This window comes from Pyrgilauda ruficollis, unplaced genomic scaffold (assembly GCF_017590135.1).
Source record: "Pyrgilauda ruficollis isolate IOZ18807 unplaced genomic scaffold, ASM1759013v1 scaffold14, whole genome shotgun sequence".
In the NCBI taxonomy this organism is placed as follows: domain Eukaryota; kingdom Metazoa; phylum Chordata; class Aves; order Passeriformes; family Passeridae; genus Pyrgilauda; species Pyrgilauda ruficollis.
This window is the reverse complement of record NW_024512543.1, coordinates 3,656,613-3,671,049: the sequence shown is the minus strand read 5'-3', so window position 1 is coordinate 3,671,049 and position 14,437 is coordinate 3,656,613. Positions and strand designations below refer to the sequence as shown.

The 14,437-nt window shown below is 36.9% G+C and overlaps 1 protein-coding gene across 1 annotated transcript in view; it reads right to left on the bottom strand.

Annotated features, from left to right (window-relative positions):
* RAD51B (RAD51 paralog B) overlaps window positions 1-14,437 on the bottom strand; it is a 362,630-nt gene that overhangs the window by 337,067 nt on the left and 11,126 nt on the right. The window contains exon 6 of the mRNA XM_041460006.1: window positions 12,865-13,048. Coding sequence (XP_041315940.1) covers window positions 12,865-13,048 — 184 coding nt within the window. The remainder of the gene's footprint in view (window positions 1-12,864; window positions 13,049-14,437) is intronic.

Here is a 14,437-nt window from a genome sequence, read left to right as displayed (position 1 = left end):
CACTCCAGTACCAGCAAATGGAATTGTGTGATTGCTATACAGGCTCTCACTTCCTGGCTATTCACAGATCTCCTGTGCTTAGTATCTCCTTGTATTTGGAGGGCTCCATGAAAAAAAGGCAGCAGCTAAGTCATTGTACCAATAATCCATGACCAACCACCAGTATGCAGACCTTTCCTCTACCATTCAAAGACTCAGCTGCAGTGACTCAGAAGAAAGAGTGGAGGTTTCTGCACAGATTGTTCAGCCTTGAGAGGAAAAACATAACTATTATTCCTAGTCAATTATTCCTTCAGAAGGAATGATTGTAAAGCCAACTGCAAAACAGCAGTGCTTTAGGGCAAACAGAGCTCAAAGTAAAAATGAGCACTAAAATAACTGAAGACAATTTTTCAAAGTAATCCTATTGATGAACACTCCAAAACCGGAAAAAAACCAAGCAAACAAAACACGAAGGCCACTGAAATACAATCCTAATAACAGACCAGTCTACTACCACTTAATGACTGGTAATAAGTGGCCCTTTGCAGGAAAATAACTGTAAGGCTTTGGGAATTAATGGACACCTAACTTGTTGGGTTGTATTTTACCAGCCAGTATCTTAGACTGGCAAGAGATCCAGTCAGAGGTGAACGATTGGACCAAATGCAGGTGGCACAGTCATGTATGCATAATGCAATTTTTTCCCTACCACTGTTTTTAAAAAGATGACAAATATTTCATTATATCCTATCAGCAAAAATTATGTTATTCTAGGAGACAAATAGAAAATTCTTTTAAGTGTACACAAGTATTTTTACTTTTTAATTGAAGAAACTACACATTTATGCTGACAGATTTTACCTGGCACTAAAAAAGGAAAAAAGCATGTATCTATTATGATTTATAAATTGTGGTACTTGGAATTTGACAGCACTGAAATTTTTAAAAAGCACATGCATGCACAGAAGACCACACAAATACTTCCGGAGCTTTGCATCTCAAAGTACCTAGTATAAAACTATTTTGCTTTATCAATAACCTGAATTGTTATTCTCCAGTAACTGTTCAGTATCAAGCACAAAGTACTCTGGCAATCTACATACATACTATTTTCTACATCAATAGCTATCTTTGCTGAAACAAATTCATCTTCATCCACCTTTTAATAGAGGCTGTCAAAAATCCCCACACATACTACCCATAGCCCCATAGATTATTTTCAAATCAGACCTCACTACAGGTCTATCTTCAGATCAGATTAGCAGCTAAGATTTGCACAAAATGTTCTAAAAATAGAATGACAAGATACAGCACTACAACAACTATGTACAGAACCTCTAATGAGATGAAACAAACCCCTATTACTTGAAACAACTGCAGCAACCAATATAGTCCAAACAAAAGAACAAGACAAGTACCAAACGCCAAGTAAGTTAAATCAAGATCACAGACTTTCACCTGAACTTGAACTTACAGTCTTGGACAACTTAATAAGTTCTCAGTAAAATTTCCTCTTACTAGCAGACAAAGAACAGGAGCTGGAGATAACTACATTTTACAGACTCTTAAAGCAGCAGCTTGCAAAAACTTCAGTAATAGTTCAGCCATAACACACTGACAGATGGATCTGGAACTATTAATAATGAAGGAATGCAAGCATACTATGAACCACACCAGCCATTCTATGGATTGTTATACATACCATTCTGAATTTTAGCACAGGAAGAAATACTGCGGTTTGAAAATCTACTATTCAGCATCATTTCTGACCACAGCTATAACTCATTATGCATGGATATATTACAACTGCAAATACAGCATATTATGATGCATTTGAAAATCAGAATGCACAGATTAAAACCAGGACACTGACCTAAGAGTGCACAAAAGCCTGAAGCAGTGTTAGGATAGGTTGTATACAACCTATTGGCATTGGATCACGTTTAGTCAAAGTACAAAGCATCGTAATTATGGTAAGTTGCACAGGCCTTCCTAGAACAGTTCCAAGTTTAAAGAACATTTCAAGCTTTTTCTTTGCTCATTCTGAGTAATAATCCCTCTAGCATTTTTACTCATGCTATCCTTTTTACTGAAAATGCAGTTTTACATTCAAAACCTGTGCTGCTGCCAGAAACCACACACTCCTGCCCCTCCTTTCTGCCTACATTAGTGCCTGTTCAGCTGCACAATTGCCCACTACATTTTTTCCCCAGGTTTGCTTTTTCAGCTGGTTTACATCCTTGTCCAGGCTCATAAGCAAGCACAACCCAGTTGCAAATGTGACAGTGAAATGAATTACAAGGCAGGTAGGAAAGAAAGAATGTCTGCCACTTGTTGACCACCTACCTCTTGGATTACTCACGCTTTCTGTAAGCAGGCAATTAAACTACTACCCATGTGTCACTTGTGATTTGCACAGGTAATTTTTTCAGCTTGCGGCTTGTACCTGGTGTCTTGTTTCCTAGGGACAACTTCAGAATGGCAGCTGCAGATCAGGGGATTTTCCACATTGCTAGTGGTGGCTCTTCTGTGACTCCCTTAAGCCAACTGAGAAAGGAGACACAGCAGTAAGTGTTGCTGCCAACCCCAAACACGATCTCTAAATAACTATTTCCTTTCCTATTGTCAATCTGCTCCTTGAAAATATGACAAACTTCACGAAGTGTTTCAGCAGCCTGTTTGTTTCTAGCAGCTCCATGTTAGGGATATCACAGAAGCAGAATAAAACAATCCGCTCTAACGCAAGGGACTCTAGTTCTGCGTATATGTTGCGTACCCAAGGCCCCCTCAGAAACTTTGTACTCACTGCCCAGGTATGATTGTTTCCATCACAGTTCCAGAAAGAGCTGTGACAGAGCTCTTCCATGCAACCACTAAAACCAAAACACGCCAGCCTTAGAAGACACAAAAATTTAAGACTTACAGAGAAAGACACATCACTCTATACTGAACTTCCAGTTACCCAGCTGTAGCTTGCTAGCATTGTTCATAAGCTTTACAGGAAAATAACTTCAGTTTGGTATTTCAAAGACTGCCAATATCTGAAGCCATTTTGCTTAAATTAGTGTTCTTGAAAAGTAAAGTACCTAGAGCATCTTGCTTAAGCAAGCCCCCTTCTTCCCTATGGGAAATCTTTATGAAGCATCTAAGCAGTAAACGCTTCTAAAGCGACTTTTCTCTCAAGAACTAAGTTTCAGCTGCATGAAAAAAACCCAAAACAGTTCATGTATTAGAACTAATCTTGCTGATCAGGTCATAATGAAAAATGTAATACCATGGACTGCCAAGAACCCAGTCAAGACCTTGGATATTGTTGAAGATTTGCCTAGGTCAAAAGTAGGAGATACAATAAATACAAAAATAACACATGGAAAATGCTGGAATCTAGAGACAGAGAAAGTTATTTTAATGCTGGGGTGGGCAATACAGCTTATCCAAATTGGAGTATCAAATGGTAGGACTATTGAGTTGGAAAGAAATACTGTCATTATTAAAATTCAGATGTAGTCTCAACAAGAAAAACCAGCGTCTCATTCATTCCTGTCTAATCAAAACTTTGCAGAAAACTGTTCAGCCCTATTCAATACAAACCTTGAAATCTCATTTTGTTTACTTACTATATTACTGCAGAAAGGCTATATTCTCAAATGAGATACAGCTATGCATTTTAGACAGAGGTAACATGACAGTTTTGATGAGGTTGCTGAGATCATGTAGACTCTCAAAGGAATTTGTATTAAAAATGGCTCTCCCACCATTTTACATTAAATATCTGACAAATGAATTAAAAGGCTATTAAAATGATGGGTTTTCAACTCAAAATATAAAACTGGGGTGAAAAAAAGTCAACACATATAGCTGAAATTTCAGAGAACAATGATATAAAACATACTTGTTCTCAGTAAAGAAGATGGAGTCTTCTTGTATAAAAGTCAGAATGAAGTTTCTCAGAAGACCTTATGTTATAGCTCAGAGATTCTAATTCCAAGCAAAACAGAGTAAGGAAACCAGAGCAATACAAAGAACTCTCCTAATGCACAAGAGCTTCAAAAGCAGAAGAATAAGAGCAGACTGAAAAGCTTGCCCTGCAAATCTAGATACTTCTATTTTCAAGGAAGCACAGGATCATCAACCATCTAGCTGCAATAGTTTAGTCTGGTTGTCTGTTATTACATGTGGAAAGAAGGAAATTTTGCAGGCTGCAAAAGGCAGGTTCTGCAGTTAACAGCAGCAAGCAGACTACATCATGGAGCTTGCAGACCAAACTTGCTCAAAAAGCAGCCCCAGCAGCACACCTAGCTCCACATGACTGCAGTGCTCTCACAAAGCAGTCCTGTAGACACAAAGAGGGAAGTGGCACCATCATTTCTAATACCCTCAGTTTCCAAGCAAGTAAAATATTACTTTTGATCTCTGGGCACATTTGTATTATAACAGACATATGCATTGCCCAATCTAAATTTTGTTTTATCCCCATCCCTTTATGCCTTAGGGGGGCTGGTACAATATTACTTAGGAGTAACAATTGCAGAGCTGGTCCTCATTATTCCCAGAAGTCCTGGGGCTGAGGAACCAAAAAGCAAACTAACACTAGAGAAGATGGAAATCAAATCACTAATTTGTATATACTGAGCTCACACAGAAGCTCAAGATTCAACAAGGAGCTCAAGACCCATCCAGATTTTTCCAACAACTTGCAATCTGGTCAACTATTCTTTGCCTTGATGTCCTGTCTAAAGACAAGAATCCCTTTCAGCTATAAATTATGCAAATGCAGAAATATTCCTGGAGAACTTAGAATTTAAATAAAATCAGAGGACAAGGAAGAAGCACAAGAAAAAATTCAAAAAGCACTGAATACTCAAAACATATGTCACTCTGCAGAGAAATACTTATGTATCATTGGCCCAAAGGTTCATGCAGTTTTTCATACAGTCAAAACAGTACATCTTGTAAAACCCTAAACTCCCAAGACAAGGTATCAAAGCCCATCAGTACAATTAGCTGTGTTTTCTACAGCACATACAAAATAACAATGTGATAGGGAAGGGGAAAAACCAAGACAAAAACTCAAAGCAAATAATACCCAGTATTTTTATACAAATACTGTATTTTTATTTTAGCATTTGAACATAATATATAGGTATGTTACTAAAACTAGAAAACTATAACCTAGATTAATCTATGCAAAGTGCATTGTAAAATGACACATAACAGTTATCAGTGTTTAAAGGTCTCTCATTGAATAAAATGGTACAGTCTGCACGAAGTTTGGTTCTATCCAAGAGTTACACAAAGAATCTGTAACAGAATGAATGATCATTTTTCTTGCAAAAACAGGTAAGCAGGGAGGAGACTGCAAGTAAACCATGAGATTAGAATTCCAAATCATCTTGGCAAGTCAGGAAAAATAACATCAGAAGGAGCAACTAGCTAAGCAACAAAGTCAGCAGATGCAGATTCAAGATTTTAATAATTGGTAAGTAAACAGCATGAGGTTGTTGCAAAGAAAGCAAACTGTGTTATGATGCATAAACATGAGGATGTCCTGCAAGGCATGAGAAGAAATCCTTCTCCATAGCTAAACTTTGCTACAGATTCATCTGGAATATTGTCCACTTTTGGGCGCCTCACTTACAAGATCATGTCAATCAGCTGAAGGTAAACCAGAAAAGCGTAACAACAACAAGGGTTAGAAAGTACAAGAAACTGTTTATTTACTTTGGAAGAAGTCTTTCAGAAATTCAAGTCAAGGCAGATATCAGAAAAAGCGCCTGCCCTACTTTATAGCAAATATTGTGCATAATCATATAGCAGATCAAAAATAAACCTGGCAATAAAATCTGATTCCTTTCAACTCCCTCTCCTATATGTTAATCCTAGTGTGCTCCTTCTACATAATTTCATATGTGCAATTGTGCAGAATGATAGCTTTTGGCAAAGTCACTTGCACTGTAAAATGGAAAAAGCAATGAAGGGAATAATTTAAAAGAGAAAATAAACTGAATTCAAGTATCATATAACTTTAAACGACCTCCTTTGCTATACTTCACCACCAGATGAAAACAGGAAACATTGCTCTACCATTTCTCATTCCTTTTCCTCAGCAGTAATAAACATTTTATGGTATAGATGGTCCAAAAGGAACAGTGTCAGGCCATAAACTGCATAAACATATATTCTCCAGACACATTTAAAAAAGAACACAAATGGCAGCAGTCCTGAAGATAGTTACAATTACATTTTAACCAGCCATTTTAAACTAAAACAAAGCTGTGCGCCTTCTGAGGATAATTTATAATAACCACATGAGAAGACAAAGCCATCTACCTTCACCACTCTAACAATACTCAACAGTTGACTTTACCCCCTTTTATCAAAATCAGTTTTTGCTCAGTTCTGTGGAGTGGAGGAATAATTGAAACATAAACAGTTGCCAATAAAAACTGAGCTTATGAAGTTTCAGCAAGAGCAAAGAAAGAGCATTGCTTTTTAAGTTCCCATTAACGATCTTGGTTTCCCAAGTAAGCAACAACAAAAATTAAACTTCATGCCAAATCACACTTTACAAATAGCACTGTTCAAATAAATGTGAAATTCTGACATTTACTTTTAAAGTAGGTATTTGTAAAAAAATAAAGACTACCATTATAATACTTAATTAAAAAATCCAAAGCTATGGACTCAGTCCTGGGCATGAAAGTACTTCTAAATATAACATGATAGGAAATCTTAACATCAGAGAATGGTTTGGGTTGGAAGGGATCTTAAAGATCTTCTAGTTCCAACTCCTCTGCCATAGGCAGGAAACCCTCTGCTAGATAAGGCTGCTCATCCAACCCAGCCTTGAAAACTTCCAGGGATGGTACACTGCAACTTCTCTGAGCAACCTGTTCCAGGGCTCCACCACACACATTTCACAAACTATTTGTTAATAAAACAGAAAAAGCACACTGAGGTGTGCTTTTTTAGGTGTTCCTCTTTATACCAAAAGATAATATGTCTGAAACGAAAAGTGCTGATAGAGCTCACACAAATGCCATTTTCTAATGTTGTTCATTTCACCATTTAATGAACATGAATTTTGGCACAGGGGAAGTGAAACATCTTGAAGAGAACAAGAATTGAGGTTTTTTAGAAGAAAGTTAGTTTCAGAAGCAATCTTCCTGACTTGGGAAACAAGTTAACTACTGTTTCCCATGGCTCAAAACAAAGGCAGGTCTACTTGAAGATTCTTTGTTTCATACAGAAGAATAAAGTCAGCAAATTGTGCAATATCTGCATTATTCTAAACATTATGCTTCTGTGGATAATGTTGCCAGTATGATTAGCATAAAACACTGGAATCTTTTCATCTTATTGTGTTGATCTGAAGACTACTCAGTTTCTCCAAGAACATAGTGAATTATCTCTAATAAAATTCTGCAGGTTCAAATGCTATACTGTGTCTTCTAATCAGTCACATTGTTTCAAATTTCATGCTGCTACCTAGAGAAATACACAAATATCCTGGAAAAAAGTATGAAAGGTCCCCATATGAAGGGTGAGGGAGTGGAACAACACAAGCAGCAGCCCCAGACTGAAAGGAGAACTACATTATTATTTAATGTAATAGTGCAAGCAGACGGCCAGGAGTTCAGCGTGACTATGCAGAAATCGGAAGATGCTTCTACTAGCAGCTGGAAAGGGTATTCAAGTTCACCTATATTCATAAACCCAAAACATGCTTGAAACTTGAGTGACATAACACTATACATAAATACCAGCAGCTTAACAGAAAAGGACCCATACTTCCCATGGAATTCTCACCACTAGAAACAGTATGAACCACATCTGGCCTAAATATGGCTAGCTAAATTCTGGAAACTCAGTTCCAAATAGTTTTCTTCTGATAACATTAACTCATTTAACTTCATTAAAGAAACACATGATTCCATGTGGTGTAACTTGTAAGAGAGTTCTCCTTCTAGAAAACTTCAAAGTGGAACCAATTCTCTAAGTTTTGCAAGTAAAGTTTCTTTTATTCTAGTTTTAAACAACCTGTAAAGACAATTCAATTACAGTTTCTGTAACTCTGGGATTAAACAATTTTTAACAGATAAGAATAAAAACAAAGTTTGCATTTCAGCAGTTTTAAAGTCCCAATATAGACAAAATAACCTGAAAGTCCAATGCATTCCCACAATTTCGGAAAAGTCATCATACTGTGTTGCTACACAATGTAACAACAAATCAACTATGTATTTTTATCAAACTCTATACATATTTAATTCAAAGGCAACTGGCATCTAAACAACTTTTCTTCAGGAGTCTTTTATTTTGGAATCTGTTTTGTGTTCCATAAACTAATATTTTCAAATACCAGAACAGCAATAGCTGAAGTGCAGAGGTGACAAGCAACCATCCATGTGAAAACAGAATAAAAAGAAGCAAGAATGAGGCCAAATGGGAATACCTGATTATAAACAAAAAGAAAACTAACAGCTTGAATATTACCTCTGTGCCAACAGAAGCATTTCAGTTTTTAGACACTTTACTGCAGGAAGATGAGACAATACAAGCAAACACTTCACAAAAGACAGCAGCAAAGGCACTTCAGATGTCAAGTAATTTCTCCACAGGAAGTGATTTTGAGACAAAAAAAAATTACTCATCCTAAAAGCAGATATACACTTAGCTAAACATTTGGCTTTCCAAAGTAAATGAAAATGTTTGGTATAAGATTAAGGAGCATAGTGACTGTGAAGCACTGAAACTAAAATCTAGAGATCAATGTGAAAAGAAAATTGACTGTTACAGATCTCTTATCATAAATATTAAGTGTAGTTTTAGTTTTTAAATGGAGCATGTCGATTCTAAATGGAGAAAAATATTACCTGTGGAATTGTGGGCTTCTTGAACTACTGTTAATTTATTTAGCACAGAAAATAAAAGCATTGGAGAATAATTACATAAGGTTTGTCTTTCATTTGCTCTAAAAAACCACACATGAGACATTCAAGTCTCTCATCCTAAGTTACTTCATATTTTCAGAAAGAACAAATTTAAAAAATAACAGACTATACTATTACACATTTGCTGGTAACAATAACCAACATATTGATTATAAATGACAAAGATTCACTTCAGTGACCTAAGAACATAATCCAGACAAAAGCATAAAGGACAGCAAATGTTGTAATTTGATTAGCCTTAGGGTTTTACAAAGCAAATTTCATCATCAATCTCAATCAGACATTTAAAAGAATGCTTAAAGCAGTTTGGTTTTGCAACTGCTGCTTCTGGAGTACTTTTTCACAGAGATGTCTAGCCAGCTTCACTTATTTTCTGAAGTATTAGTGACTAGAAAATCAGAGTCTATGAACAACAAATTTTATAAGGTAAATATTTAAATCTCAGTAATAATTCTTGTCATATTGGGTTTTAGTTTTAGCTCTTTACTGAAAAGAAGACATCTCTCAACTAGCACAAACACTGAATTGCTTTCACCAAATACCATCTATTAATTTACAGTTTCCTGTGAATATGGAAGAAGAGAAGAAAGAAAATCCAAAGCATATTTTACTTACTTTCTTTTTCAGAAGGCTAAGGAAGTCAGGAAGCTACACAGGAAGCACATAGGACTGATTACTGTTGCTTAAATATCTAATCTGGTAGACAGCATCCACACACATTGTAAAAGAAGACATTCAGATCCAAATGCTCTCAACTACAAAGTGATCTATTAACATAAAAAGGTAACAAATTTTTCATATAGATTTGCCTGTTCACTGGATTTCAAAAAGAAAGGGGATTTTGTTTCATTGATAATCAAGCTGTCCTTCTCAGTTTCCAGGAATTGCTTTTGATCTGACTGGCTAGTTCCAACCAAACCTGGGAGAAAAGAAGTATCTTCAGTTACAACTCTCTGCAGGAAAGGGAAAAGGGATACTGCTACGTAGTGCCCCTTGGAGGCAAAAGCTTCAGAGACTGTTCAGTCACCAGTAGGGCTGCCAGGTCCCCTGTGAATTGGCCAGAAGTGAACTAAACCTTGTGCTGCCTCTTGCCTTGGCATCACTTCACATAGCTAGAATGAACCTGGGCTTACAGCTAACTTACAAGGAAGAAAAGATCTAAAAAGGTGATCAGGCATCGTACTTCACTTTTTGAGAAACAACTTAAGCTTTACTAATGTCCATAAAGTAAAAAAAAAAAAAAAACAAACCATAACTTTGCTTTTCTTTGTACTTTACAAACAACAACAAAAAAAACCACAAAAAACCTCCAACAATAAAAAATTAGGTCAAACAAAAAATGACAATCACAAACCACGTGCACTAGCTTCATTCAGTGGCTAAGATGGTACCATTCAATTAATATGCTTATTATTTTTTTCTCATCTCATGACATGGATTAAGTTTTCATTTACTACAACTGTTTTAAATTTTACACCAAGGATGCAACTGCTTCTTTCCAAGAAGCATGAATACATTGTCCTGGACTCAGTACAAGTTCCTTGTTATCAGTAACGACCCTATCCTCACAATCTCCTCTCACTGAACAGTTCTGCCCCATTTTACAACCTGAAAATCGAGGTACAGAGAAGTTAATGAACAACCACCATCAGTTTTGGTATAATCAACTTTTTTTCCAAATACTTTATACCATATAGAGCTAGCTGGATTTGAAACAGCTCCCTTTGAGTTTGGTAAAAACTATGACCACTAGCCACTTTTGCACATCAAACTCAATAACTTGACACCACAAACACATAATTATAAATATTTAGTGAGTTTATAATGCCAACAAAAACTGCATTAACATCCTTTTAACTCTGGCACAACATGGTAGCACAGGGTTTCCACAAACTTAACCCTATTTGAAACCATTTCCCTTTCAGGAAACGGGGGAGGAATGCCCACCTAAATATACTCATGATAAGCAGCTATTTATGTTTAGTAATGCATTCCAATGATGAATTAGTCCAGTAGGAACACACCCCTTCTTTGAAGTCTGACCTTGCTTCATTCAGCTTCCAACCACAGAACTGTGGTACACCTGTGTCAGCCAAAGAGAGCTTTTATCAAATACCTCTTCAACGAGTAGGTGCATATTGACTAATGAAGAAACCCTTAACATTTCCTTCGCTAAGCTAAACAAAGTAAGCACCTTATGTCTTCTTCACTAAGACTGCTCTCCCCCATTCATCTTCAAGGCTGTTCTCTGGAAGCTGCTTTTTCACCACTCTCTCTGGACTGCCAACATCAGATGTACTGCTGCAATAAGAGTTATAGCTGATATCTCCTAATTTCCAATTCCCTTGTTCAACTACGCACAGTTTTTCACCAGATCTTTAGCTACAGCCAAAAGAATTGACTTCAAATCCTATCAGCCTCAGATTCAGTCTTCCTAATTGTTGCCCAATTTAGTACTTAGTTGCACTGATTGTGCCACAAAGAGTTACATTTATGTGTCCAATTTATTAGTGATCTAAATCACTTTGCAACCTTACTAATATCCTTAATCCCAAATCTGTATTTATTATTTTCTAGATAAATAAAAACATCTGAAATAATGCCAACACAGTTATTTACAGTGAGAACTTCAGATACACTAAGGAAGTTACTGCAACACATGGGACAGCAGACTGATTTTGCAGTATGCACCAACACTTGCAGATGCATAACACACTCCAGCCTAAAATGTCAGAGATTCAAATCCAGCTCAGCTTCACCATTTCAGTGAAGGTGGAGGGCAGGGGCTGTCTAAAGGAGAAGAAAATGGAGAATTGGAGAAAAATAGTATCTTCTCATAAAACTTCTCCCTTTTCTCAAAGGGCTGTATAAAACATTCTCAAAATATCAGAGTGTACATTATTACACACAATTCTTTCCTGGCTTTATAAATAATCACTATCAACTTTACTGGGTGCACTGACTGGGATGCTACCTTTTGTACATGAACTTTAAAGGCACTTAGGGAGGGTTTAATCTTCTCCATCAGAAGTCTTTAGAAGTCACACGGCAGAAGGAAATCCTCTGAAGTTACATCAGCCAGTTCCACACTTCCTATTTCTGATGTGATAGTTTCTGTGACCTCAGGAGCATCAGAGTCTTACTCACATTCTTACCCCAGCTTCTCTCTTACACTGGAATGATGAGTAGGTTACCCATACCAGGAAATACTTTAAAGAGTTGAGTTTCAAATATATCTTTTGAAATGACTCTGTGGATCACACAAGAAATACACACACACACACATAGTTTACATCTTCTAAAGCACTTTTTAATCAGGTCTACCTACTCCTTGCACTGAGTGTCCATGTCTTCCTTTGCATTTTATGGGCAAGTCTACAGACAAGGATTTGCTGAGCTGTTCCCTTCTGCAGGAATTAGCACACATTATCAGCTACAAAAGGAATTCACTCTGTTCCAGAGCATAAGCCTTCTGGAGACTCTACTAACTTAAGTAAAAGAAACAGAGGCAGAAAAAAATCTTCACCTACCTAGAGCATGCATTAGGTAGAGTGACAATGCAGTACAATGGAACCATCAGGATAAACAATATTTAATGGCAAGAAAACGTAGGATTTAATGAAAAAAAACCAACACAAAAACCAAAGCACAGAGACAGCTGAAGACTCTAATAATTCCTTAATTCAAGTCCCAAATTAACAAATAAAAACAATTCCTAAGAAATTTTAAAAAACAAATAAACAGAAACTCACAGAAGAAACGCACCAAGCAGAACCATTACTATTCTTCTACTTCCCAACTATATTCCAACTGGTACCTGCTTTAAGATTCCTGCTGGAATTGTCTGGTTTCTTCTTCCTGTCATTCTCCTTCTTCTTTATTACTTGAGACTGTAAGGCAAAAACTTAGAAAAGGAAAAAGAACTTACTGGTATTGAGAACTCCTCTGCCAAATACTTCAACACTGATGCTCCTCTAGTCAAAAAGTTACTTCTCTCTGCCAGATTGCCCTGGAGTTTTGTATCAAACTCCTTTCTGACAACTGAAGCAACAGAGTCAATTATTACAAGTTTAACCTTCTTCAAAATAATTTCTTCTTCCAAAGACATAATCCTAAAAAAAATTAAAAAAAAATCACTGATAGCATTATTTACACAAAAGAACATTACATATCACTGAACATTTTAAAACAAAGATTCCTTTAATAAGATTAAGGTCAGCCCCTCTTTTTCCCTCCCCACACACCACCTCCATTAACATCTGCATGTATTAAAGAGATTTGGAAAGGAATCTGAGGCTCAGTGGGCCCAAGGCAGGACCTCTCTACAAGAGAGTTTTGGAAGACCTCTGGCTAGCAACAATATGCTGTACAGCCCCTGAGTGGCAGACAGCAAGTAAAGGGGGCATGGAAACTGTGCCTGACTGTGGTCTTCCAGCACTTCAAGGGGATTTATAAGTAAGAGGGAGAGTGACATTTTACGTGGGCAGATAGTGATAGGACAAGGGGAAATGGCTTTAAGCTAAAATTTCGATTAGAATTCAGGAAGAAATGCTTTACTCAGTGAGTAGTGAGGCACCAGCACAGGTGCCCAGAGAAGCTGTGGATGCCCCATTCCTGAAAATGTTCAATGCCAAGTTGGATGGGGCCCTGAACAACCTGACCAAGTGAGTGCTATCCCTGCCTATAATGGGAGGTTTGGAACTAGATGACCTTTAAGCTCTCTTGCAACCCAAGCCATTCCATGTTTCTTTAATATGCTACTAGCTGTTCTCTGATAAAGCTGTATTAGAAGAAAAAACTATCCTGATAAGTAAGAGGGAGAGTGACATTTTACATGGGCAGATAGTGATAGGACGAGGGGAAATGGCTTTAAACTAAAATTTAGATTAGAATTCAGGAAGAAATGCTTTACTCAGTGAGTAGTGAGGCACCAGTATATTATATTAAAATGCTATACTAAAACTATACTAAAAAGAAGAGAGGGAAAGGATCCATCAGAAAGCTAGAAAGGAATGGAAAGGAATGATAATAAAATCTTGTGACTGCTCATATCCTTGACATAGGTGGCTGTCATTGGTCGTCAAGTAAAAACAATTTCACATGCTGGATAAACAATTCTCCAAATCACATTCCAAAGCAGCAAAACACAGAGAAGCTGAAGCTTCCCAGCTTCTCGGGAGAAAAGATCCTGGCAAAAGGATTTTTCATAAAATATGTCTGTGACAGATAATTCTCCCACTAAAACAAAACACACAACATGATGCTAAAATATAACTTCATTAATTTTCATTGCAACACATGTTCACAAATTAATATAAGGTAACAACATGACAATTCAACACTGCACTCAGGCTGGTGACTGCTAAACAACTTCTCCCTCCCACTGCTGGAGGAATCCCCATCTTCCTGGAAGTAAACTGCTTTGGAGGAACAAACTTAAATTTCATGGAAAAGTAACTCTTATACTAAGGTATTCTCTTGGATTGTGGAGAGACCAGTCT